This window comes from Mesocricetus auratus, unplaced genomic scaffold (assembly GCF_017639785.1).
Source record: "Mesocricetus auratus isolate SY011 unplaced genomic scaffold, BCM_Maur_2.0 Super-Scaffold_100691, whole genome shotgun sequence".
Lineage (NCBI taxonomy): Eukaryota > Metazoa > Chordata > Mammalia > Rodentia > Cricetidae > Mesocricetus > Mesocricetus auratus.
Genome location: NW_024429267.1, coordinates 45025317 through 45053088, shown reverse-complemented (window position 1 = coordinate 45053088; position 27772 = coordinate 45025317). Strand labels below are relative to the sequence as shown.

The 27772-nt window shown below is 44.6% G+C and overlaps 1 protein-coding gene across 5 annotated transcripts in view; it reads left to right on the top strand.

Annotated features, from left to right (window-relative positions):
- Positions 1–27772, top strand: part of Dock3 (dedicator of cytokinesis 3) — a 307606-nt gene that overhangs the window by 276737 nt on the left and 3097 nt on the right. For 3 of the 5 annotated variants that reach the window (XM_040739530.1, XM_040739529.1, XM_040739527.1), the window contains 14 exons: positions 1001–1105; positions 6978–7119; positions 8426–8592; positions 8744–8830; positions 9443–9622; positions 10200–10283; positions 10406–10522; positions 12934–13055; positions 14271–14409; positions 14919–15066; positions 21852–21970; positions 22978–23065; positions 26279–26401; positions 26895–26977. In XM_040739530.1, the coding sequence (XP_040595464.1) occupies positions 1001–1105; positions 6978–7119; positions 8426–8592; positions 8744–8830; positions 9443–9622; positions 10200–10283; positions 10406–10522; positions 12934–13055; positions 14271–14409; positions 14919–15066; positions 21852–21970; positions 22978–23065; positions 26279–26401; positions 26895–26977 (1704 nt within the window). The remainder of the gene's footprint in view (positions 1–1000; positions 1106–6977; positions 7120–8425; positions 8593–8743; positions 8831–9442; positions 9623–10199; positions 10284–10405; positions 10523–12933; positions 13056–14270; positions 14410–14918; positions 15067–21851; positions 21971–22977; positions 23066–26278; positions 26402–26894; positions 26978–27772) is intronic. The other 2 variants (XM_040739528.1, XM_040739531.1) reach the window with 2 other exon arrangements.

Sequence of the window (27772 nt, the reverse complement as noted above, 5' to 3'; positions counted from 1 at the left end):
GGGAGGCTGGGGGGGATGGTGGGGGGATGCGGGAGGAGGAGAGGGAGCAGGAACTGGGATTGACATGTAAAACAAGCTATTTAAAATTAAAATAATAAAAAAATTAAAAAAGAACTTTCCCCACTATATCTTGTAGTTACTTAAGCATTTTGTCCTGCTTCCTTCTTTGAAGTAAAATATTCAAAATTATATCAAATGTTATATGGATTTTGAAGGTTTTTGTAAAGTCTTTACTTGTTGCCAGTGCTATCTTCTAAATCACAATGTGTTCTTACTTCATCAGCATAGAAAGACTAGTACTTTTGGAGCAACATCCACAACACCCTCATCTATGGCTCAGACATTTAAGCAAAGACCAGAATGTCTGGTCTAGATTGGGATTTGGACATGATTCTCTAAAGTAGCTTTCTGGCTAATGTTTGAGGACTACTGCCTAAAGATGCTTAAATGTGAAGCCAGACTGAAAAACTTGCTGACTTTGTAATGTTGGACATCATGAATATTAGTTATCTTTTCAAATTTAAAATCTCCTAAATTGGAACCAATATTAGTGATACTGGCAACTGAGTCTTCCTCTCTATGGTTAATAGTATCTTAAGTCAAATGATACATGAATAAGAGTGAATGCAAATACAAATTGACTGACATATAATAGTAATGAGAATTATTGGTAGACAGCTCCCAGCAACCCTAGTCAAGGATCAGATGGTATCATGAGTATCAGTCAAACTCATGTTAACTATTTACCTCTCAGGTTCAGACCTCTATGGATCTGGGTCCATGCCCAGGGAGAATATTATAGGCAGGCCTGATTTTATCCTATCATGGCAGTGAAGGAGGACTGAGGGCTTTACTCTCTGATGATGTAATTCCCTGGAGAGAGGCTGGTAGTGCCTAGGAGTTTACTTCCTTGTTACCATGATCCCTCTCTAGAAGAAAGTGTCTAGTTGAGCCTGGGAGAACTTGCTTTGGATAGCAACCAGACCTTTATTGTTAACAGAAAATGGAGGCCGGCTACTATGACAACATTATAGAGCAGCAACGCCTGGAGCCTGAGTTCTTCCGGGTTGGCTTTTATGGCAGGAAGTTTCCTTTCTTCCTTCGGGTAAGTCCATTCAAGTGGTCTCATTAATTTTTTTGAGTGTGTGTGATGGGAGTAGTGGTGTGGTGGGTAGTTAGTGTGTTCTGTGTAGGTATACACACATTTACACATGCATGCAAGGCTCAGAGGTAGATGTCAGGTGTCTTTCCATTTATTTTCTTTAAGATTTATATGTATTATTTTTAAGAGAGAGAGTGAGTGTGTGTGAGAAAGAGAGAAAGAGAGAGTGTGTGTCTGTGTCTGTGTGTGTGTGTGTGTGTGTGTGTATGTGTGTAGGAGTGCACGTGTCTGCAGAGCCTAGAAGAGGGCATTATATCCCTGTGGGGCTAGAGTTAGATAGTTGTGAGCTGTCTGATGTGCTAGAAAATTAATTCAGATCCTCTGCAAGAGCAGTAGGTGCTCTCAACTGCTAACCCATTTCTCTGCCTCTCAGTCTTATTTTTGAGAAAGGATCTCTCACTGAACCCGAAACTCATCAATTCCATTAGGCTGTGTGGGCGTGAGCTTCATAGATCTGTTACCAATGCTAAGGTCAGCTGTGCATACCTTCATGGCCAGCTTTTTACATAGATTCTGGGGATCCAAGCTTAGGTCCTCATTCTTGTACCACAGGTACAAGATCTAGAATATACACACACAGTGAAGGATAACCTGTGCATACATCTGGTGACAGTAGTTGGGTAGAATTTAATCTTTATTTACAGGTCACTGCAAGATATGAAATTATGCATAGATATAAGAAACCCACTCAGAGAACAGGCTTCATATAGTATGTGTAGTTTAGAAGTACTGTTCAAATATGGTTTAATTTTTTAATGCTACAGTAGCAAACCACATTATAAATGAATTGTTAAGGCGGGCATAGTGACCTGTAAACCCAGCATTTTGATGATGGAGACAGGAAGAGCCTGAGTTTTAGACCACCCTAAACTACGCAGATTCTGTCTACAAGAAAAAAAGAAAAGAAATGTGTTAGAGAAACAGTAAGAAAAACATATGCTAAACATCACATGTAATACAACAGTTTAATGCCTCAGCTATAATACTTAAAATTAAGGTCCCAGTAGTCCCATCCTGAATTTGGAAAATTAGAGCATTCAGAAGTAGTTTCTGACATGTTTTGATCTTCTGGTTTGGTTTTGCTTTTTGAGACAGGGTCTCATGTTACCAAAGCTGACCTTGAGCTAGTTATGTAGCTGAGGCTGAATTTGAACTCCTCCTGGTCCTCCTGCTTCTGCCTCCTGAGGGCTGAGAGCCTGGTATTATGCAGTGTTGCAAATCAAACCCAAGTCTTTGTTCATTCTAGGCAAGTGCTCTATCAACTTAGCTGTATCCCCAGCTCTTGATCTTATCCTACTCAAGAAATTGTTCTCAGTTAAGCTTCATAACGCCTTGTTCGTAAACTTACTTTTATGACTTTGTAGAGTCTCAATTTTGTCTAAGCCTGCATATTCTTTAATCACTATCCTAAGTTTCACTGTAGGCTGAAAGATAATTGGAATGGTTCAGAGTAACTAGTATGTTTTGAGAATTTTTCACAGTTAAAAAATTCCTCAGTGGGTCTCTTGTGCTACAGTAAATAGAGTATACAATCTGTGCAACCCTTCCACCACTTATATAGTCACAGCCTATACAGTTTCCTTTTGTAAATGAAAAATGAGACTAATCTATAATGTGTAAATCTTGTTCCTGGTCCTGACAGCCATCTGTGATGCTTGACATTGTCCCTGTCACTTCCTTCTGAATATTATTAGTTAGGGTTAGCAAGCTGGGGAATGATAGATATCCCTGCATCTGTCATAACTTGAGTCTGCTCATCTGTCCCAGTGACAATGTTCTCTATAGCTTTTAGCATGGGAGTTACAGTTGGAAATTCTCCAGACCCTTGAAGCTTCATAAGTTGGTTGTGTTTGGATCATCAGTAAGGTAGGAAACATCCCAGCTAATGCTTCTGCTTCTGGATCTTCATGATGCAGGAGGTGAACTAAAAGTAGGGAAAATTTGTTCAACAACATCTAATGGGAGTGAAGGATTCTTAAAGTGACATTTGAAGGTGTCCAGGTAAGATTATACCAATACCACATATGAAATATAATATGTCAGCAACTGCAGATCCTGTGGGTCAACTGCACTGGGTAACTGTGTCTGAGAGAACTAAATCATCTCCTGAAATATTTCCCACAGCCTGTATAGCTGCTCACAATGTGAGTCTGGAATAACGCCAACAGAAATAACTACAGTATTGGTTTCTTCTGATTTCCCATTAGTAGTGCTAGCACCCAAACAGATTCAAACAGACAGAGACAGTAATCAGTTCTGCCCAAGAAGGACACAAATTTTGAAATCAACCCTGCCTAGATTATGTTGCTATGGGGATTTTTCCCTAGAAAGCAATTTCCTAGCGGCTTCAGTAGCTGAGAGAAGACTTTCCAAATTGTTGCTGTTTATATCTTTGATAATGTCATCAGCAGAGCAATTCACAGTGTCCTGGCTGCTGTAGTTTTCCTTCAGGGAAAAAAATGCCAACATCAGGAAACAAGCTTACAGTCTCCTTTACAGCACCTGGTGTCTTCCCTAGCTTTCTCTTCTCCAGAGTAACTTCTGACATCCCATTCCTATACTGTCATTTTCTGGTGAGTCACCATTCACATTGGTAAGTCTGGGAATGAAAGGCAAAGGGGAGAATTGCATAAGGGATTGATGCTTCATGGTACAGAAATCAGGCTACAGAACATTTACTATGGCTCAGCCCAAAGGTGGTGTGTGACTCTATTTATTCAAGTACAAACCATATGATCCAGTAATTATTGTGGACCTCTAGGCTGTATTCCATTGACATTTTCTGTTCTCAGATGACCTAAGAAAGTTATCCTTATGAATGATCCCTGGAGCTGCTATGCATTAAAACTGGCTCTGATTGTCCCCAGTTCTAATATCTTAGTAAATTTCAATATCCACAGACCTCAACCAACAGATGGGAAAGGTCACTAAACCCCTTTAATATATTTAATATCTCCCTGGGAAAACTGCTTTATCCAGTGAACAGTAACAAGTTTAATATAATATCAAGAGTTTTCTGTTTCCTTGAGAGTTGGGGGACAGGAAATGACATCTGTATTTCAGATGTAAAGTAGGTCAACTTTCACTTTTTCTAGGAAGTACTCATTCTTAGATAAGAGAAAAACTTACCCATACTATAACAGGTAATATAAGAGGGACAGCAAACTCTTCCCCCCCTAATAATTATCCCTAGGAAAGTTCCAACTCTTCCAAAGAGAAATTTTCTGAGGACTGGCTAGGCTTCCTTGACATATAATGATCATTCAGCCCAGGCATTTCAGAAGGCATAGGCAGGCAGTAAATTCAATACCTGTTGTGTCATGTTTCTGTTTTCAAACTCACTTTTACCTTCTCATATACATGTCACAGAACATGCAATGTCTCAGATTCTTAGAACTTTGGGACGGGAAGGCCTGGGTATAGAACCTGTATCCTGTGCTTGCAAGTAAAAGTCTAGCTGTTCAGTGTGGTTTCAAAGGCTGCAGTAATGGGAGAAAAGCAAAGAATGTTAGGAAGTATCACTTGTCAGCCCATCCCTCCTGTTGACAGAGAGTACTACTTCCTGGCTGACTCAAGCATACAGGTTTCCCTGGGCTAACTCCTGTCTTCCCTTCCTTAAGCTGCTCAGTTCTGTGGCAGGCGAAAGCAGAGGGCACAAAGTACAAAGCAGTGGCTACTAGACTGTCTTTTGTAATCACCTGTATTAGTGTACAGTGACTGTGAGGCCAGCAACCAGCCTCAAGGTCCGCATTGTGCACCTTCTTCCTCTTAATGGGCCTTCCCCATAAGGTGTAGCTACTCCTTACCACCCCTGAATACGTGGGGCATCTTTTCTTTAGCTCAGTTAGCTTGTTTCTCTGTGTTATCTGCCTCCCTCGCCTCACAATTATGATTATCTACTAATCTTCAAGGAGAAAAGAAAATATCCAGCCCTCCTTTCTTAGAATTCCAGTTTCTTTCCACTTGATCCATGAACGGTTGCTTGTGGGGATTATTGTGTATCTTAGTGGATGTTTAAAAATCCCATTCTTCAAAGATACAGTTAGCCTTCTATGTCCACAGGCTCCACATCTGCAGACTCAACCAACCAAGGACAAAACATATTTGGGGGAAAGTCACCCTGTATACAGACTTGTTTTTCCTTGTCATCATTCCATAATAATCCAGTATAACAACAGTTTTATAGAACTTACATCCTGGTATTCTAAGTACCCTAAAGGCGATTTGAAGTATACAGGAAAATATACTCTGCTTATATAAGGGGCTTGAGCTCTATAGTCTTTGGAGTCTTTGCAGGTAATAGTTTTCCATTTTGATTCACTCAAGTATGTGGCTTAGTCTTAGTTGAGTTTACCCATAGATAGATTGAGGTCTTCCAAGTCCTAACCTATGATCAGCTCTTCCCCAGGGAGTGTATAGCTGCCCTTATGATGCTATGCACTTCTTCTGCCTCTCTTTCTTTTCTTCTTTACTCCCTGTAAAACTTCCCCTTTCACTAAGATATGTCAAAAAAGGGTTGCTAGTGTCTGATGTGATTTGCTGAAATGGGCCTGGTGAGACCGCTGGGTAAGCAGTATGACTAGTAGGCTTTTTAAATTTTTGGTTATTTGTGTGAGAGTGTGTGTGTCTGTGTAAGTGTATGGGCATGTGTGTGCACACACAGAGACCAGAAAGAGGGTATCAGGTGTTCTCCTCAATCATTCTTTTCCCTATTCCTTGAGGCAGGATCTCTCCTGAACCTGAGTCTTACATTTTTTCCACGAGGCTGGAAGATAACAAACCCTAGTAGTTCCCCTGTCTCTGCTCACCTCAGAACTGGGATTACAGGTGTACTTAGGATACCCAAATACTACATGGATGCTAGGATCTGAACTCTGTTCTTCATGGTTGTGCAGCAAAAGGTCTTAAACCATTGAGCCATCTCTCCAGCCCTCCTACTAGTAGGTTTTATTGGGGCTTCTGGCTATTCATAGAAGACCATCTGTGAGGTAGACAGGCAACAGGACTTAAGGGAGTCTTGTTTATAAGATTTCAGTCCACAAAGAGAAAAACTGAGATGTAACCCAAACCAAATGTGTGTATGTGTGTCTATAACCTCAGAATTTAGGAGGTTGTGGCAGAAAGATCACCTCTAGTTCAAGGCTAATCTGGACTGTATAATGAGATGGAGGAAGGGGAAGAGAGAAAGATCCACATTTGTTACAGAGAGAATGATGTTGAAAGAAATTTGTTACCAAAAGGATTTATCGAGTGCAATAAATAATAGATGCCTGCTATACACTGTTTAAGTGTACATGATCATTCCTAACTTAAAATTGTCAACATTCATAGCACTTTGCTAGTTGGTCCAGCCACCATCTCACCATCTCTAGAAACATACATTATTTCCATCTATGCTTTCTCGTAGTTTGGCTGTTGTTTTGGTTGTTGTCATACACACAGCTTGCTTGTTCCCACTCTTCTATAGCAGGTTAACCAAGTGGGCCCTTCGGGGCTTTTTAAAACATTGATTCTTCTAAAGTCCCTCCCCTACTTTGCTTTCCTTTCCTGGGTAAAGTATATCTCCTTCTCCCAAGTACCTGGATGCCTGTGCCTTCTCCACAGGACTTCCACTCCACACAACAATCATTTCTTCAACTGTCCCTCTCCTTTCTCAACTGTCATTTATCTTAAGACAGGGATTGAATATTGTACCCTATACCTGTTTAGTACAAAGGAGGTTCCTAGGGTATGTTTATGGATAAAAACTTCTAATATGTAAAGATGGAAGCAGGGTACATGTAAGGCATAGAATGTACTTTCATGTTTTTGGCAGAACAAAGAATACGTGTGCCGTGGTCATGATTATGAGAGACTGGAAGCCTTCCAGCAGAGGATGCTCAGCGAGTTCCCACAGGCCGTTGCTATGCAGCACCCCAACCATCCTGATGATGCCATCCTACAATGCGATGCTCAGTGTATCTTTTGAAACTTGGTAGAGTGGGAAGGGCTGGGATCCTCAGATGTAAGTCCCACCCACCAGCCACTCCTCTATCATGTGGCTGGCTGTATACCTTTATTTAGGTTACCTGTCATCCCAAATCTAAGTGTGTCTTTACCATTGAACCCACATTTAGCAAGACACTCAGTCCTCCTAAGAGGCAGTAGCATGCCATTAGCCATGGATGACCTCATAAGTTGTAAGCTGAGCTTCAGGGACTGATCGTCAGACTTGCTAATATCATGAGTTTAGTCTCCACCCTGGACTCTATGGGGCCTAGTCAGGCAGTCAGGGCCAATCACTGCATAAGATGACTATGGTCCCAACAGGGCTCTTGGCATGTGTTTACCACCTATGTTGCAACCTGCTCTACTTTCCTGTGCAGTTTTTGTCCCTTTTCTTTGTTAAATTTCCTGTAGTAGAGTGCCAGGGAAGAGAAAGAGGAGATAGAGAATGCCTATGATTTGATAGCATCTGGAAGTTTCAGTGCTAACACTGGCCTGCCACTCACTACCCACTTTACACAGGTTCATTGGAAGTTATATGCTCGCCACCAAATGGCAAACTTATTCCAGAGAGTAAACAGCAAGTAGACTCCCATTCATGTTCTCTTCACAAAGACCTCAGACAGTATTTTTATTAAAATGGTGTTTTGACTGGGCCTGTGGCATAGGCCTGTAATCCCAGTTACCTGAGAGGCTAAAGCAGTAAAATACTGAGTTTAAGGCCTGTTTAATCTACAGGGTGGATTCAACGTTGACTTGGGTAATTTAGTGAGACCCTGTGTCAAAAATACAAAAGGGGCCAGAGATATAGCCCAATGGATAAGCATTTGCTTATCATTCCCATTCCAAAGCCTTGGTTTCAAGCTCTAATGCCACAAAAAAAAAAAGAAAGAAAATGAAGGAAGGAAGAAACAAAAGAAATGAAAAACAGGAAAAATAAACAAAAAGTCTGCTTCACATAAAATCCATTTAGCTACTGTGGCTAGGAATACTTCTTAGTCCTATGGTGTGGGGTGCTACATCTCCTGCATGTTGAATCCCTCTCCTACATGGGCACTTGTGTCTCACCTTGGCTGAACGTTGATGTCGCTCACTCTTGTAGCAGGAGGGAAGGGGGCAGATAGGAAGGTTCGTCTAACTGTGCTTAGTTCTGATCTGCACCTCAGGTTGCTGCTGCTCCTATCACAACATCCAGTAAGAAACAAAGACTGCAGTGCACATCATCACTTCAGTCATTTTCTTTGCCAAGACTAGATTTCTCCTTCACCCCATGTCCAGACTTACAGATCTATGCAGTGACACCTATTCCAGATTATGTGGATGTTCTACAAATGGATAGAGTACCTGATCGTGTCAAGAGCTTTTATCGTGTCAACAATGTGAGGAAATTTCGGTATGATAGACCTTTCCACAAAGGCCCCAAGGACAAAGAGAATGAATTCAAGGTAAACAATACAGGAAAGTAAGTGCAGTACACATAGCAAATCTAGAGGCAAGCCCTGCTTCTTGGGAGCTCATCGCTTTTGCATCCTTCCATAAGGGCAAGTATAGCAAAATTTATCTAACTTCTTACACTTGTCTGTGCCCTCCCTGCAGAGCCTGTGGATTGAGCGCACCACACTGACCCTGACACACAGCTTGCCTGGCATTTCTCGGTGGTTTGAAGTGGAAAGGAGGGAACTGGTAAGTTATGCCTCAGAAGATTTAAACTTTCTTGCCGCTCCTCACCCCCATCTCTAGGGAACTTTCTCTAAGGTCTAAAGAAAGAACAAACTTTGGCCACCTACCTAGCCTTAGTTCCCTATGGCCAATCCTATGCAGAAGCTTTGGTATTTCCTCATCTAGACCCCAGGACACTCCTAAGCATCAGGTATTTTCAGTTTACAAATGAAAAAAAAATTCTCTAAGATTCTAGAAGCCGGCTGGGAGTTGGTGGCTCATGCCTTTAATTCCAGCATTCGGGAAGCAGAGGCAGGTGGATCTCTGTGAGTTCGAGACCAGCCTGGTCTATAAGAGCGAGTTCCAGGACAGTCTCCAAAGACACAGAGAAACCCTATCTCGAAAAACCAAAAAAAAAATATTCTAGAAGCCAGAAATCCCTGACTTCAAAACTAAGACTCCTTACTATTCTCTGCACTTCCAAGTGCCTGAAGTCAGAAAAGTAGAGAACACCTAGGAAGTCTCCCAGCCACAGGAATGAGAAAGGAGGATTAGCATCTCAAGTTATCGCTCTCTGTTCTCAGGATATGATGAGGGGTTATCATCCCTGAGAAGACTCTGTGTGTGTGCCCACAGGTGGAGGTGAGCCCTCTGGAGAATGCCATCCAGGTAGTTGAGAATAAGAATCAGGAGCTTCGAGCTCTGATCAGCCAGTATCAACACAAACAAGTGCATGGCAACATCAATTTGCTCAGCATGTGCCTGAATGGTGTCATTGATGCAGCTGTCAATGGAGGCATTGCACGCTACCAGGAGGTAAGATGCAGACCTTGACCAGACTTAGCCAGTCAGCCTGGCTAAGAACACAGTTCATAGGCTCCTCTTCCCAAAGGTGTGGCCTCTTTGGAAAACCTTCCAAGCTAGCCCTCTTCTGGATGAAGTGGTTCTGAGATAAAAGTTTTAAGGTCTTAGCCATTCTCTATTTCTGTAGCACAGATCTCTGGTGAGGCTTTCTCCCTCCCCAATCTTTGTCAGATGGAAAGCTCATTTGATTATAGAAATTAAGTAGCCTTCTGGTGCCCTTAAGTAACCCAGTCCTTCACAAGACAGCTATCTAAGAAACTGGTGCACATCCTCAGGGTGCCAGCCCTGACTGGCATGCCCAGGCCATCCAAGCTTTGTGAGAAACTAGAGTTAGCATCCAGCCTCAGGAGATTAGGCCACCTCTAGTCCTTCTCAGGCACAGAAAGCACACAATAACTAATTGTTAGGTGTTCAGCCAGGTCCGGTGGAGGTGCTGGCAAGATGCCTATGAGGAAGCAACCTGGCTGCCTTTTAAAAGCTCCATGTAAACCTAGGAAGCATCTTCATTACCTGAACTTTCTCTCCACAGGCCTTCTTTGATAAAGATTATATCTCCAAGCACCCAGGAGATGCCGAGAAGATCGCCCAGCTCAAAGAGCTAATGCAGGAACAGGTATGACTTGTAGAGCTTGAAGAGTCCAAAACCATTGGGAAAAGTTACATACTACAAAATGACCCAATTCTCAGAGGCTGTTTCCTGCTTAACAAAGAGGCCTTATTTGGCAATTCCCATAGGTCCATGTTCTTGGAGTTGGGTTGGCAGTCCATGAGAAGTTTGTGCATCCAGAAATGCGGCCTCTGCATAAGAAGCTGATTGATCAGTTCCAGATGATGAGGGCCAGTCTATACCATGTAAGCTAATCCCATACCTGCCCAGTAGATCCAACCTTCACTTCCTCTAGACATGTACCACAGTCAAAGAAAAGTAGGAGCGGGGTAAGTGGGAGAGAAGCTGAACCTGCCACAGAGGGGTGGGAATTGAGGGCAGTGAGCACTGTATCCGAAGCAAGGTGCTCAGTATTCTCTCATCGATTCACTCATTCCCAAAGGAGTCAGATTTGGAACAAAGAACATTTTTCGGGGCACTGTGCTAATAGAGTTTTCCACATGCAGAAAGAGCTCATATGCAAGAATTTCTTTGGAGATATTTTTCTTGCCAAGAACCTAAAGAATAAAGGCCTGGCCTGAACTGGCCCTCTTGTCATCTCTGTTCTTTTCTCTCCCTACCCATTTTCTTCTCCATTGTTCTCTTCCTTTTTCCTATCTATCTACCTTCCCTCTTTATCTTACTTTCTCCCCATCTCAGTTTCCTCCATAATGTCTTATGACCCAGGATCACATCTAAGAAAGTTTTTGGCAGGAAATACTTTCATTCTGGCTGCTCTTAAAGGTGTCTGGCAGTTCTAAGGTCACACCAACCCCTAGATTATCTACCTAAGGAGGGTGGCCTGGCTCTTCACCCTCCATAGCAGCTTTGGCCCAAGAACTAATATATAATGCAGGACCTGTATTGCAAGATCAGCTTTCCTTGGCATGGTCTTAACATGGAATGATGGCTGGTTGGAGATGAAATTCAGGCAGCCTTGAGTCCCCAGGCTCCTATTCATATCATATACGCTTATCCAGTTTTTAGCCACAAGACTGACTCTAAATTATTTCTAGAGTAGACTTTCTGTTAAATATCCTGGCTTTCAGACTTCAGTGGCCATGACCCAAATTACCTGCCAAGCTACCTGCAGCTTGCTTCTCATTTTACTGAGGGCCACCATGTATAAGTATTAGGGAAACAAAGGAATATCACTGTCAGATGCTGTACCATGCTGTCACAGAGAAGTTCCCTCTTTAGAGATGACATAAAGGCCTGGAGGTTGAACCATCCAAGGACTCAATGAGCCTGTCCCACATGGAACTGACCTGCTTTGTTCTTGGATTCTGAGGGTTGTAGATCTCTAAGTCCCTCCAGACTCCCAGTGCAGGCCTCAGCCAATTCATTGTGAGAGTGGACAGCATGAGAAGCATAGTAGGGAAAGAAGCTCATCATAGTTGAGAGTAATTTCTATAGCTCATAAAATTTCTCCCTCTTGGTAGGGTTCTCCCATGGCCTTTCAAGGTGAAATGTGCAGAACGTTAAGTGTTCCCCTTTAAATCTGAGGTGGCGGGTTCCAGCCAACGTGACTGGTCTCTGCTCTATACAGACTTCCCATCCCAACTGATAACCCTGGCAATCTAGAGCCTGCCACATCTCTACAGTCGGAACATTGCAACAAAAACACAAAATGCTTGTCCATACACATCAAGGCCCCTATTGTGCACTTTGCAGAAGCATACTGTAACACTATGCCTGCTCTAGGAGAAGAGACTGGAAAATGTGCCACTTTAAGTCTAGCTCAGAAACATACCCAGTAGATAAGAGCTTTTGTCCATAATATATTATGAAGAACTTGAGAAAACCTGCACAGATATGCTTTAAAATTTCCTCATTGTCACCAGGCAGTGATGGCACACACTTTTAATCCCAGCACTCAGGAGGCAGAGGCAGGCGGATCTCTGAGTTTGAGGCCAGCCTGGTCTACTTAGTAAGTTCTAGCACAGCCAGGGATGTTACACAGAGAAACCTTGTCTCAAAAAAACAAAAAGAAACAACAAAAAAAATTTCCTCATTGTCACAGAGACAATATGCTTTCTGTCACCCAGCGGGAAATTAGATTTGAATTTTCTGCCAAGAAGTTTACATACTTAGTAAGAATTTAATTATGCTAAAATAGAAGTGTGCTGTTTTCAGTTACTTACATCAGGACTTTGTTTCCTGTTTCCCAATAGACTGTGTCACAGGCAACTTAACTCGGGTCACTAAGAGCTGAGCCATTTAACAATCCAGTGAAACCCAGCATCAGTTCTTATGTAAGAATTTGCATTGAGTGACAGCTTATAAGTTCTTCCTCTCCTCCTTCCCAGTCATTGTTCTACTTACTGTGAAGTGAGGATGCCTATTAACACTGTCCTATGAACTCAGATTCACTGCAGCCTATTCCAGATGTGTGTCTCAGTGGAGTTTTACCTAGGGCTCCATAGCATCTGGTCTAGGTTCCAGTACACTTGAAGGGGTGTTTAGAAAGAAGATGTGATTGTCCAGAAGAAACCAGCGGTATAACCTATGGTTCTGTTTTGTTCATTTTGTTTTACATTTTTACCAACTGTCAACTCATCTCTCCTACCCCTTATCTATTTTTTTAATCTATGAACAAGTATTTATTTCTCAACAGGAGTTTCCAGGTTTGGATAAGCTAAGTCCTGCATGTTCAGGCACCAGCACTCCACGGGGAAATGTTCTGGCATCCCATAGCCCCATGAGCCCTGAGAACATCAAGATGACCCACAGGCACAGGTACGGCATTAGGGCTGGTGGAGGTTTCCTCCAGAGAGGTGGGTCTGGTGAATCAGTATCAGAGGAAAAGAGCTGCAGAGAGTACTTGTGTACACTTACATCCCCTCTTTTCCCCTAGACCCCAGCCTTGCCTCAAGCAGTCCCTGCACTAATTAATTAGTGGCATCTGACCTGCATCTAGTTAGTCACTGTCCTACATAGCAGAAGCATACACATGATATCCTGGATACACAGAGGAGGGGACATTGGGATAAGTCTTGAAGGACAGACAGAAGTCGGCTAGGCAGTCCAAGAGTGATGGGACAAGATCCAGGCAAAAGAACTTACACATATGTGATGTGAATAAGGCAGCCTAGCCAGTGCTGTAAGTAGCGATAAGAGGTGGAGGTGCAGGATTCCTTAGCATGGAAGGGGGGCAGGGACAGCTGGGTATGGTCCTTGTTCATATGTGCCTTTGAACATGACCCTAAAGAGAATAAAGATCTTTTACTATAGGTTGGTATGGGTGTTCAAGTAATGACTGTTCAAAACTCGAGAGGTCTGACCTGAGCAGGTTTCAGTGAGAATACTCAAAGCCTTTAGGACAGGAAAGCCAGGTTTAGGAAAGGAAGCCAGTACAAGGAGTCTCTCATTTAGGTTTATTTTCCAGCATGATCAGAAACCCAGAAGAGTAGCTACTCAGCAAATGAGAACAGGAACAAAAGAACAAAGGGCCTCCTGGTACTGATAAAGGAAAGTTGTTAGGAAACTTGTAGCCACAGATATGGGCAGAAACGCACAGAGAGTTTATAACTATCTCTTTGATAGTGTCTTCACACCAGTAAGACTCCTCTGATCTCAGAGCAGATCTCATAATAGTGTATGCTGGCTTAGGCACTGTTCAGACTGACATTCCATAGAAAGGATATAGGATTCCTGATATGATTTATCATCTCTCTCTTTCATTCCTCTTGTTATACTGCTAGTACCTTCATACTGAATGGCTATAATCCATTTAACTCTAAGGAGAGATTGTGCTAGCATAACCTTCCCAGGCCAGTGGCAGAGTGGGGCTCAGGATTCAATCCTTTAGGCCTCAGACAGATGTGACCCTTGAAACCAGTTCTGGCTAAGGTTGGATATCACTGTTTCACAAATATCTCCATTGTTCATACTGCCTAGCATGATTTCTTAGCTATTGCCTGATTCTTCCCTGTTTCCTACTCTTATTCACAGCCCCATGAACTTAATGGGCACAGGCCGCCATTCTTCGTCCTCTCTGTCCTCGCATGCATCTAGTGAAGCAGGAAACATGGTGATGATGGGGGACAGCTCCATGGGTGAAGCTCCTGAAGACCTCTACCACCACACACAGGTGCCTGAACTGTGCGAGACTGCGCAGGGTGTCATGGCTACAGGACTCAACTTTCTGGAGTATGGTCTGGAAACACTATCCAGTTCTGTAGTTCCTGGATTCAGAAATACCTTTCCGTAGCTAGCAAGGCAGCCCTCTTTCTACATACCACTCCAAGTCTTAGACCCCATGCTTTATTTTGCAAGAGGAAATCGAGCTTCAGACCTAGCTGTTATTACAGATTACATGGCAGAGATCTTCTGCCAAATTAACCTCCTGCATGGCAGTCCTGATAGCTGAGTCCTGCATTCTTCTCCAGCTCAATAGAACCAACACAACTGTCTTGCTCCATGTGGGTGGTATGGGTAGTCCTTGGTGCTTGCCATTAGTCCAGCCTCCAGCAGGATCCAGAATACAGTATCAGTCACTTGGTCTGGGTACTTCAGGACATGAATGCATAAGCCAGCTCTCTCTGTGCCAGCTTTACAATACTGATCATTCAGAATACTGTTTTTTTTTTCTCCTTGCAGCTTACATATCACAACCCCAGGTACCAGGGCTCAGTCACCAACGTCTCTGTTCTATCCTCATCTCAGGCAAGCCCTTCCTCCTCCAGCCTGAGTTCCACTCATTCAGCACCATCCCAGATGATTACCTCTGCCCCTTCTAGTACCCGAGGTAAGGATGACAGGATGTTGCTTGCTGAAGGAGAATGGGAAGTTCCATAAACCCCACATGTCTTCCTTTCATCTGTGCCTGTATCTTTGAGAGTGGTCTTGTTGTCACCAAGAGACACTGAGTCCCTTTTATAGATTGAAAAAATAATTTAAACGCAGATGTAGAAGAAAAATCAAAGGCAATTTTATTAGAGCTAGAGAAAATAGCAGGGCAAGCAAGCTGGAGTTCTAACCAGCTACCTGAAGGAGAGAGATGGAAGGGGGAACGAGAAAGTTAAGAAGTCAAAAAAAGCAGATAGGTTCAGCACTGTAAATCTACAAGAAGCTGTAGTGAGGAGTGGGAATCACTGGGGTAGGGTTGCTGGGAGAGGGCATGTTCAGAGTGTCAGAGAAGTGGGTTTATGATTGAGTAGCTGTCCAGAAAAGGGAGATGAAAAGAGAAGAGGAAAAGAAAGTTATATCTTTAATAGAATGAAAAGTAACAAAGATACATTGGAAAACAAGGACAAGAGAGAACTGAGTATACAGAGCCTTTGTGGTTGGGATGGGAGGGTGATTTTTTGTTTTGGATTTTGTTTTGAGATAGATTTTCACTTTGCAGCCCTAAATAGCCTGGAACTCAATGTGTAGACCAGGTTGACTCAAAACCACAGAGATCCACCTGCTTCTGCCTCCCAAGAGCTGGAATTAAAGGTGTGTCACCATGCTTGGCCTGCTTGTATAGTTTTTATTGATGGAGTGCAAAATGTCTTCCTAAGGGAGTGGAATAGGCCTTGAGTGTAAAAGCAGTGTTCTACCTTTTTTGGGCCCACTAAGAAGGAAATATATGAGTTTGGCTTAGCCTTATGGTTTGATAAAAGTTGTTTTGAGTAGCCTAGAATTTAGGACATACTCAAGATAGAAGTAAAAACTACCTGCATTTTCTGTTGTCAGTTCTACCTTCTAGATTTCTTTGCTTTCGGCCAATAATGAATAAGCAACAGCATATATTGCTGTCAGTTTGTCTTTTGACTTTATTTGTTTGAGGCCAGTTTGGAGCCCTTGTCGCTGATTTAGCTCTAACCTTAGTTGGAGCCAGTTTGTGGATCTTCATCATTTACTGAGAGCCAGTAGTGTTTATTGTAGTCTGTTCATGGAAAGCCAGAGTGTGGGAATGCTATAAGCATCATGGAGATTTCCCATGTGGTATGTGAAGTCTGTCTCCTTTTAGTAGATTGTTAATTCCATATCAACCAGGGTGTCTTGTCTGAGAAGACTCTGACATTCATATGCCTTAAATGATACCTGAAAAGTTGATGGCTGCTGAGGGACTGCTCATGCACTCTCTTCCTGCCTAGCAACACCTGTCATTGTGTTAGAGAATACTTGCATTTTCAGCACCCCATACTTGAGATTTTTTGGGTCACCTCTATGCAGCTGACTTTAAACCCTGCTCTGGTAGTGTTTGCTGCTGTGCTGCTACTTGGTAGCCAGGAATGCATCTCTACCTCAGTAAAAGGACATGACCCAGGAGAAAACGCAGCTCTTTCCCACTGAAGTGTTTACCATGCACAGTGGTCTGAGCCTGTCAGCCAGTCACTGGCTGCCGATTTCAGGCTTCTGAAGAATAGGATCTTCGTGTTCTGATTGTTTTGTTTACAAAGAAAAACAGCACAAGCTTATAACATTAAGAAAGGACACTCTCCAAAGTATACAAACCTGTGAGGCCCACAGTAGGCAATATGGAAAGAACCAATGTAGTGTGGCCTGATGGAAAGATGCAGTGGTCAGCTAGGGAAAACATTGGCAAAGTGGAGGGAAGTGAGTGAGGTCACAGCAGAGCAGTCACAGACTGCCCATAGGTCCAGGGAGGAAGTGAGTGCTGAATATGGGTACAGTCTTTACAGTCAGCAGCCCTCAGTCTGCCCGTTCTACTGCCCATATTGCTTTCCTAACATGAACTGTGGAATCCAGACAAGAGCTATGAACTATGGGGCCCACTTTACGGAGCACAATCTATGAAAGCTGCAAACAGGGTCTAAAACAGTGTCTACTAAAAGATGGCTTTGGAACTAAAAAGGAAGGAAAGCCCATGAAATAGCTTTGAATGTGTAGACATTGGTATTTCCAGTGTCTTGTGTAAGTGCCCTGATTAGAGCTGCAGGTACAGATTCCATAATATCATCGAGGCATTGTTGTATTCCTTAACCGGAAGTCTCTGAGGTATGCTCAGCTATATCTAAGCCTGTATCTGGCTATTCTTTTTTCTGATTTTTTGTTTGTTTGTTTGGTTTTGTTTTTTCAAGACAGGGTTTCTCTGTGTAGTCCTGGAACTCACTCTTTAGACCAAGCTGGTCTTGAACTCACAGAGATCCACCTGCCTTGCTCCCCAAGTGCTGGGATTAAAGATGTGCTCTATCACCTCCCAGCCTTATCTGATTATTCTTGCAGATGCATGATTATTGATAAACAGAGGCACCAAATGATGGATATTTTAACTCAGTATTACTCTGATACTGTTTTGTTTTTTAAATTTGTATATGGGAGGGAGGGAGGGAGGGAGGGAGGGAGGGAGGGAGGGAGGGAGGGAGGGAGAGGGAGGAGAGATTCCCTGGGACTGGAGTTACACACTGTTGTGAGCTGTCTGATGGGGGCGCTAGGAACCAAACTCAGGTTTTCTGAAGATCAGCAGGTGTTCTTAACCACTGAGCCATCTCTCCAGTCCTGATACTGCTTGACATTGCTCAGTGCTGTGGCTGCTTATTATTAGAGACGTTTCAGGGTAACTGTTACCACCTATATTGGTTACTTTTCTCATTGCTGTGACTAAGTACCTGACAAACAACTTGAAGGGTTTATTTTGACTCTCAGTATGAAGATATTGCAGCAGGAGTATAAGGCAGCTGGTACAATCACTGGCTTCCTCATGTTTTTGTTTTTATTCAGCTTAGGTCTCTGGCCCATGGGGCAGGTCTTCCTGCCTCACAGTTTTCTATAGCCAGAAGCCTGCCTCATAGGTAATCCTAAATCCAATAGCAATAAGATTAAGCATTATACTGTCACTTGTCCTTCTAACCAACTCATTAGCTTTTACTGAGTGCTCAGTGGAGAGTCTGCACGGCTCTTGTCTAATGAGCACACCAGAGTGAAACAGGAAAACTTTCTCCTGCTTATCTCCTAATTTCTTTCTAATGCCTTTGTTATCTGCTTCTGAATAATATAAAGTGTTCTCAAAACTTAGATATATATTAAAGCAGTTGTTTCTTAGAATTCTAAATTAACAGGATGTTTCACGAGGAGTGGAACATATAGTTTAGGAAGGAAGTCATTGATGATCACCATTTTTAGAGACAAACTCCAACAATGGCTGACCTCCAGACTATTACACTGAGGAAAGTTGAGAAAAGTCTCTTCCCTCTCTGAGGCATTAAATGTATAAATAAACAAAATGCTTAAAGAGAACTTGACCCAAAGTAGGGAATTAACAGCAAGGGCAGAAGCAGTGAGAAAGAAAGGAAGCCACTTTCTACTACAGTATTCCTATAGTCTATATCCCAGCCATCTGGAGAGAGTTGCATGCCCAGATTATCTGTCAGGCACAGTGCTGGACCTGTAGGGAAAGGCAGACTGCGTGGGGCCGGTGAGATGACTGAGTGAGTGAAAGCACTTGTCACACGGGCCTGCATTACCTGAGTTCAAGCTCCAGTACCCACAGTGGAAAGGAAGAACTGACTCCAGAAGTTATTCTCTGACCTCTGGGGCCTGTGCATGTTATCACTCCCACACAATGTAAAAATAAATAGTTTTAAACAATAATTTTTTAAAAGACTGTACAACATCATAGGGTAAGACGGAAGATTTCAAGTAAATGTAGCAATCTAACAATGCACTGTTGGCAAACGAGGCAGTGAAGGGTCTGTTCATTCATTAATGTCCTTGTTACCAGTGAGGGAAAAGCTTCCTTGAATAAGGTCTGGAATGGAATCCCCTTCCTCACTCCTAAGTGATAAGACCATTGTCCTTCCTTGGCATACCCCTCCCATGAGCCCTATGCTATGGTTACTGTAACTGGAAATCTGTGAGACAGTCTAAATCCTTGTAAGTCCTTGGCTCCCCCTGCTGGTCAAAAGGCTGATCAGACCTGGGAAATAGATTTGTAATCCAGTGGCACTAGGACCCAACTTCCCCATTGGAGTGCAACTGAAGTATAAAAAGCTCCATGAGCAGACAAGTACTCGTGATATTTAAATGCATTAATGAAAGTTAACATCACCCTGCCCCACCAAGGAATCGGCTGCCTAGGCCATAAGAAAGTGGAGTGACTGAATTAAGAAAACTAGCACACAGTGCTCCTTTGTTAAAATACACGAGGGGCCACCACACTTGAATGTAAATCCTCACCAGAGCCCTAGGCTTTCAGGATGATGTGTCTCCATCCCAGCTCCAGCATGGATCAAGACCGCACATACAGATGCACACTTGGTCTCACAAGCCAAGCTTCCTGAGGTGAGAGAGGCTAGCCTGAGGGAAGCAATCCCAACCCTCAGCCTAGTGTGGAATAGATACTAAATAGACTTTCTGAGTGAGCTCATGTCAAAGTGGTGTTTCTTTTTGTCACAGACATAGATAGCCATGTCTAGAGGTTTCCCACAGGGCTTAGGGTCATTCACAGTCTCTCAACTGAGAAGGCAGAGACAAATCAGTGGGATTTGGAGCTTCTTTTTTTATTATTTTAGAAACAACCTTACTTTACATATCAATCCCCCCATTTCCTCACCCTCCCATCCTCCCATGCTCCCCACTGACTCCCCCCAACCTACCTCCCACCCACTCCCCAAGGATAGTGAGGCCTTCCACAGGGGATCATTAAAGTCTGTCACATCATTTTGGGGGAGGGCCTAGGCCCTCTTTCGTGTGTCTGGGCTGCAATGGTAACCCTCCATAGGGAATGGGCTCTCAAAGTCCATTTGTGCCCTAGGGATAAACACTGGCTCCACTGTTAGAGGTCCCATAGACTTCCCAGGCCTCCTAGCTGACACCCACATTCAGAGGACTTGGCTCGGTCCAATGCTGGTTCCCCAGCTTTACAACTGGGGTCTCTGTGCTCTCACTAGGTCAAGTCAACTGTTTCTGTGGGGTTTTCCAGCATGGTCTCGGCTCCTTTGCTCATCCTTCCTCCCTCCCTACAACTGGATTCTGGGAGTATGGCTCAGTGCTTAGCTGTGGGTGCCTGTTTCTGCTTCAGTCAGTACAATGTGCTCAGGAGTTCTTGTCTGTTTCCCCTTCTTGGGGGACCATGTATTTTTCTCTTAGGGTCCATGCTGTTTCCTAGCTTCTCTGGTGGTATGGATTGTAGGCTGGTAGTCCTTTGCTCTATGTCTAATATCCATATATGAGTGAGTACATACCACAAAATAACTGTGGAAAAGTTACATTGTTGTATTTATGCAGACTTTTTAGACTAAAATGAACACCCGGACTTCTCAAGGACTCCTGCAGTTTTGCTTTGATTTGTTGGATTTTTTTTGTTTGTTTGTTTTGTTTTGTTTTCAGTACCAGCACCACAGACCCAGAGGAGAGCCCCAGAAAGAGTGGGTTTCAGGGACTCAGAGGCCCTCTAGGAGCTGCAGGCCCACCTCTCAGTGGGAGCCCATAGGCTAGACTCCACTGTCCAGCTTCTCAGAGATGAGTCAGCCAGAAGCATTGAGGTCCAGATGACTTTGCCATGGGGAGACTGATGGATAGTCAATTATCTGATACACGAATAGTGTGTATTTGCAGAACTGATCATACTACCTTCCGACGGGAAAGTCAGCACACTGTCTTACTGTTTTTATAGAAAGTTTTCTTAAGAATCTGTGCTTTAATAGCCCCTCAGTCAGCAGTCACTGCTGTGGCTTCATAGAAAAGGCATGAAAAGTAACAAAAGGAAAGTAACATGAAATAAGTCAACTCAAGAGTCTTGTGTCTGCTTGGATGGTGGCGGTGTAGACCTTTAATGCCAGCATGCAGGACAGGCAGGTCTCTGAGGTCATAGCAGCCTGTTCTATTCAGCAAGTTCCAGGACAGCCAGGGCTACTTACGCCAAAAATAGATAGATAGATAGATAGATAGATAGATAGATAGATAGATAGATAGATAGATAGATAGATAGATAAAGAAGACTTGGATCTAAGTCCCTTTGCCTTCTGGTTGATTCCATGCTCCTGAACTCAAGGGCCAGCAAGTATCACCTGTATACAGCACCCTGGGCTTCCAACTAACCTAGCTTTAGAGCTGCAGTATATCCAACAGGTAGACAGAATCAAGGCAGTGGGAACCTCCCATCTGGAAGGGATAAGCCAAAAAGGTAGTAGTTTGGAGATGGTGTGTGTAGACCCAGTATGTCAAGTCAGAACTGTGTGGTTGCTATTCCAAGTGTCTCTTGTCTTTGTGTGATGGTTCCATCACAAGCTGTCCTTGGCCTACACCCAGGTCTTGTGAAAGAGCCCAGTGTTCAGGACATACCTCTTCCCTGAGAACACAAGGTTCAGAAACCCCAAACACCCCACACCAGGCCTCAAATTTCCTTACCCTTTGCCTCTGGGTACGGTGGTAGCCTCTGTTAGTGGGTATACCTCATCCAAGACACCGGATACAGTCTTCACCATCGAATCACTAGATCTGCTTCATTCCTCCTGTGTTTTGCTGAGTTCACCCTAACTGTAAAGGACACCTACCCTAGTCCCCAGTCCTAAGGATGCTTGGCCACTGAGTTCTCCATCTGTGGTTTGTCATCTGTTCGTGATTGTTCTCACTTGGTTACAGGCTCTCCCTCTCTGCCAGATAAGTACCGACATGCCCGGGAAATGATGTTGCTGTTGCCCACGCATCGGGACCGCCCAAGCAGTGCCATGTACCCAGCAGCTATCCTAGAGAATGGACAGGTAGCCGACCTATCCTTGACTAACTGTCCTCTGCTACAAATGTGTTAGCTTTGGCTCCCTCATTGCATTTGCTAACCCTTTGCATGCACAGTCTTGCATGCCTCCCTCATTCTGTTATAAGAAAGCTGTTGGACTCCTAGTTGGGGAGGACAGTGAATCTGAGGACCAGAAGTCCAGTCAGAGTGCAGGTGTGAGTAGACCGCTACAGTGTTGGAACTGTACTGCTTGGGTGGCTTCCTAGACCTCTGACCAGCTTTCTTAACTACTCATTCCCTATCCCTCTGGCATAAAACATTGGTTTTATTACATCCCAAGGAGGCTGTAGTAAACATAGGTAGGAGGATATCTGTGTCTCCCGAGGGTTGCCCTCCATACTTAGTTCTCTAGACACCCTGCTTGGACCAGCAAGTAGCACGTGACCCTGTGCGGTTTGCCCCTGCCTTTCTATCCAAGCCCATAAAAGTCACTTCCAGGTAACTATCCTAGGCCCAAAGTGCCAGGAGTTTCTCAGTGGCACCATTCTGCCAGGCAGAGAGCAGATCTGATGGAACCAGCTCAGAAGAGCAATGGGACCTGCCAGACTCCAGGTTTGGGTGCTGCCTTTCTCTTCCCTCAGTGCCAACCTGCATCTGGATGGGGCCCTCCAAGAATTAAGACCTATCAGTGCTCATGGAGCAGACAGGGTCTTAAATCCTGTCTGTCAGTGGTTTCCCTGACAGCTAGAAAGATGTGACTGTTAAATAATAGAAGGTACCTATATCCTGCACAAGACACCTGAGTGGTGTCTCAAATATCCATGGAAGTGCTCAGATCCAAACACACCTGGACTGTTGTTAACAGCCTTCCCAGGACTGTGAAGTTCTCAGAACATCTCAAGCATGAGCCATCTTACTGCTTTGATATCCTCATCTGAGCTTAGACTGTCCTGGCTCCTGTAGTCCATAACACTGCCTCTCAGATGTAGCTGGCTGCTTTTACACTCTTTGATATTTTTCTCCTTCCCTCAGCCACCAAACTTCCAGCGAGCACTGTTCCAGCAAGTAGTTGGAGCCTGTAAACCCTGCAGTGATCCCAATCTGTCTATGGCTGAAAAAGGTATTTTCCTCTCTCTAGGAACTCTCTCGTGTTTGTCCCATCTTGAGTGTCTGACTCTTGTTCCTGAGTTACCAACTGTCCAGGCCTGAGCCACAACCCAATGCCCAGGTCTGTCTATCTAGAAATAGTGCTGACCAATTCCTCAGGTCACCGTTTAGACCACAAGTAATCTGGATCATGTTTGTCTGTCTGTATTTCCCTCCCTCCAGGGCTCACCCTCAGAGAGGCCCAGCTGCCATCTACCTTAAGTAATTCATTATAACTCTGGCTGCTGTGGGCATCTACTCTCCTAGGTTCTTCCTAACAACTAGAATTTAGTATTCCTGGTAGTTCCTTTGGAGCTCCAGAAACTTCTCCTTGAGCACAGAATGAACCGGCACCAATGACAGCCCCAAAGAAATAGAAAATATACTAAGCTTCTACAGGGAAAGCTCTGAGTGCTTCAGTGGAGTCCAGTCAGTGTTTAGCCACTCTGGCCAGCGACTGTTGGGTCCATCTGTACTACACATGCCATTGAGAAACTTTCCCTAGAGCAGCAGCTGTGTAGATGGTGCCACTTTACCCTATATTCTCAAGCTGATATAAGAACCAGCAGCCACCCTCTATAACCTTGACTGAAGCCCCAGACACCTAAGTTAATTTTAGCACAGCAGTACCTAAATGGGGACCATGTTGAGCTTGGCTGTCAGCCAGAACCTGGTCCTATAGTTCTCTCCTCTCCTCCATCTGCTGTGCTAAGTGTATATCCACTTCCCACCAATATAGTCTATTGTCCCCTAGTCCATCAGACCATGTCCCTCCAAAGCTTTCATCGTGTTGTCATTGCACCTGCTTACCAAGTGCTGTCTGCTGTCCCCACTGTCGTCGTTACCTCTCTTGATTGTTGTAGAGGACAAACTCTGTGTCCTTTTTAAGGAATCAAAACACTGGGTCCAAAACCTTGGTTCCTAGTGGGCATTAGTGCCAGATGCTCAGCCATGAAGGGCCTACTGAAGATGCCTTCCTAACCTCACAGCTGCACAGCCTGAAAAAGTGGCTTCTTGGATTCCTGCACCTATGACCCCAAAACAATGGGCCTTTTTGGCCTGGAAGGCCAGAATCCACAATGGGGTTTCTTCACCTAAGATGCAGAGCAATCTCAAAAATAGCCAAGAGTCACACAGCTCAGAGCTCAAATGAGTATTGGTGGTCAAACCAGGATGCTACACCAGCTGGACACAGAAGAGCCTCAGGCCTCAAGCTACATGCAGCAAGGACCCGGACATGCCCACCCTGGGTGTCTCAGAACAAAAGCTGAGCCCAGAGCTACCATACCATACCAGGTTCTTTTCTTTGGCAGTCACTCCCAGACAAGACAAGCCTGCCCTCAGGTCAGGGACTGTGCACTGGGGACCTCAGGCCAATACTGTAGAGTTTTTAGTGCTGACAGATGACATTACACAGAGAGTTATTGCTCTTCTCCTAGAATAAATCATTCTCTTGGCCACTCCATGTGGCAAAGGTTCACTGACCTCACTGCAGATTTGTGGTTTCTGGTTGACATGGCAATGACTCACCCAGACACCATCTTAAGTACACCAGTACAGATTTCCTAGCATCTCGCCCCTAAAGCATCCCTGACTTCAAGTTCCTTGGGACCTTAGGGTAAACTTTTTGCAGCCCCTTCAGTTCTCTCAGGAGTCAAGGACATGTCTGAGGTCTTGGGTTGTCAGATCCTTTTGGAGAAGCTTCTCGGGATCATCTGCAAGCCTGCTGCTTCCGAGACCTGTGGCTTTCATTGTGAATGTCTTCTTTGTTGGGGAGGAGAGCTTGGGTGCTTAGAACCAAGAGGCCCCCTGCTGCATCTTGGAAAACCTGGGAGTGAAAACACCTATTCTTGGGCCCAGGCTTCTGAGGAAGCCATCTGATGTGTTATCAGATTCAGAGATCTCTCCTGCGGTGACAGCTCAGTGGCTACTTATCAGATTCAGATGCCCCTTCTCCTGCTGTTAGCCACCAATGTATCATGAGGCTAAGCAGTCCTTATCATTGAAGTTTTACCTGTGCTGTCCCAAAAGCCCATACTAGTCCATGAACAAAGAGAATAAAAATGGTGTCATCTGTCTACCCATGGAATAGATAGATTTTGGATCATCTACTCTGAGGCCAGATTCCTACTCTTTGTACAGGCTCCAGTTCCTATCAGGCCTTGGAATTCTCCAGTGAGTGTCTGGAACATAAAAGCCCAAATCTTAGCTACCTTGAGCTCCCTTTAGCTACCACTGCCTTAAAATAGAGCTCTTCCAAAAGGCTCCATCAGAAGAAAGGCATGCTTCTTCTTGGTAGCATTTGTTCTCTGAAAAGAACTGATTAGATAAACGTGCTTCACATGTCCTTTTCTGTACCTGCAGAGTAGCCAAACCCCAAATTGCAAAATCTAGCCACTGTTCTCTTCCCTTTTATAAAGAACTTTCACCCCAGCTGTAGCCAAAGAGCCAGTATTGAGGCACCTGACTGCTTTGTCTGGGGCCTGCTCTATTGTGCAGCCATGGCCTTCATTGCCTCCCCTTCCGCAGGAAGCAGTGTGTTTCCAAATCTAGGCTGAAACTCCTGGGCTTTGTAACTTTACTAGGTGGGCACCTTAAATACCTCTCCTTGCTAGGAAAATGTCTTGCTCTTAAACCCAGCCAGTAGGCATAAGAACAACAGGAATGGGTCCATGTTTCAAGTGTCACCACAGGCCCCTTATGAAACTAGTGGAGCTGTCTCTCAAAGGACATTGTCTCTGTCTCCCATCCTGCTCCCTGCTTTTCACACAGGGCATGGCCAGTGCAAGAGCCTTGACCCAATTCTTGACTTGTGAAGACTCTGTGTTCTTGATCTCTTTGACCTGCCCTGTTCTCCCCTATGGTCTTCTGGGTTTTCTTCTGACAGATCCAGAGGCTGCACGTGTTTACTCCTTATCGCACTTTCTCAGTCTGTCTTACCCTGAACACTCTTTAGAAGTCAGCTTCCTCTTGCCATCTTAGGCACCTTTAATCCCTGACAAGTCATCTCTATGGGCCACAGTGCCTTGTTTGGCCAGTATTTTCAGCTGTAGGGCCTGACATGCCACTTGTATGATGGCTACACAGAGCACTCCTAGCGAAGGAGGCCTCAGGCTGTAGGGCAGCTTCTCCAAGTGGGAAGCTCAAGAAGTAACCTCCGTTCACTCCATCTCTTTCCACCCTTCAGCGGTGCCAGCAGCCCCCAGCAGCTGGAGCCTGGATAGCGGAGCCCAAGAGGCCCAGCCCTTCCTGTCTGCCCTCATAGGGCACATCATGGCCCCCCCAGTGCCTCCCCGAAGCCTGCTGCATGGTAAGCGGGTCCCCCAAATGGTTTCTGGTCTCAAACTCTGACCAGGGGCTAGATCAGCAGCTGTCTAGGCCATGCCAGCCAAGAAAAAAGCATCCACTCTGCAGGAAGGAGCCTGATGAACATTGGGGCCAATAAGGTTTTGAGTCCTGCAAGCTAGCTCCCAGCCAGGGAGGCTGAAGACAACAAAATCAACTCTGCCAGATACACCACTCACCAGTCTGCCATCAACCTGCCCGTGGACTAGAACTTCTGCCTGCAGCCTGTTTTGTGGGCTCTGAAGCACTCAACCTTCCTGGCCTCCTGTGTAAAATGGGATTATTTTACCTCAGCGACCTGTACTTTACAGACTGTCAGTATAAAGAAAGGCCTTCAATGCTGAGGTGTTCTTGGGGGACTTTTCCATACCTGCCCAGTGCCCAGCAAGGTGAAGCTGCTGTGCAACTTGTGCAAGGGTCCCCAACTGAGGCTGTGGTTCTGTTTGTTCTCTTTATAGGCCATTACTCCCTACACTTTGACGCCTTCCACCACCCCTTGGGTGATGCCCCCCCAGCCCTCCCTGCCCGGACCCTGCGCAAGGTAATGTACTGAAGCAACTGTCCCACCGCCTCATCTGCTGTAGAATCACCCTTGGGGCCTACAAGAGGAACCTGCCTCCCCTGCTCCTCTGTCCTGAGAGCCTAAGCTGGCAGAAGCTGGCGTGGCCAGAGCCACACTAGAGCAGCAGGTGACCCATGCATCCTGCAACGAATCTGATGAGGACAGGGAGATCAGAGGGTCTTGTGGACAATACATGACAACAAGAGTGTGCATGTAGGGAGCACTGAGACACCTGGGGGCTCTGCCAGTATCACAGGCTCTCGACACACTATATATAGTGCAGTAGCTAATTAAATGTCCCTGTGGTGGGCTATAGTTTTTGAAACTAGTGTCAACTGAAAATGACAAACATTGGGCACTAAAGTGTACTAAAAATTCAAGAAGTAAAATCTGAATCCTGTTAGCTTAATTTTTCTGCAAATGGGAAAAGACCAAGTCTGTGACAGATTTTAGCAACAGAGTAACATTCATCTGATCTGTGGCCCACCAGTGTTCCTTCTACCTGGTAACCCAGCCTTCCCAGCAGTAACTCAGACCACACCCAACCTGGGACTTGGCCCTAGATGCATTAGTGCCCAGCAGCCAGGGCAGGGGCATTTATTGGCCCTCAGAAATAATAGTGATTCTGGGCTCCACTAGCTTGCTTTGGGGGAGACACTCAGGGGGAGTCATTGCTGAAGAAAGACATGAAGCTGCTAAACTTTAAAGTTCATTGATAAGCAGACTCTTGGGATCCACACGGCAGGCCAGTCCACCTGTCTAGAGGGGATTCTA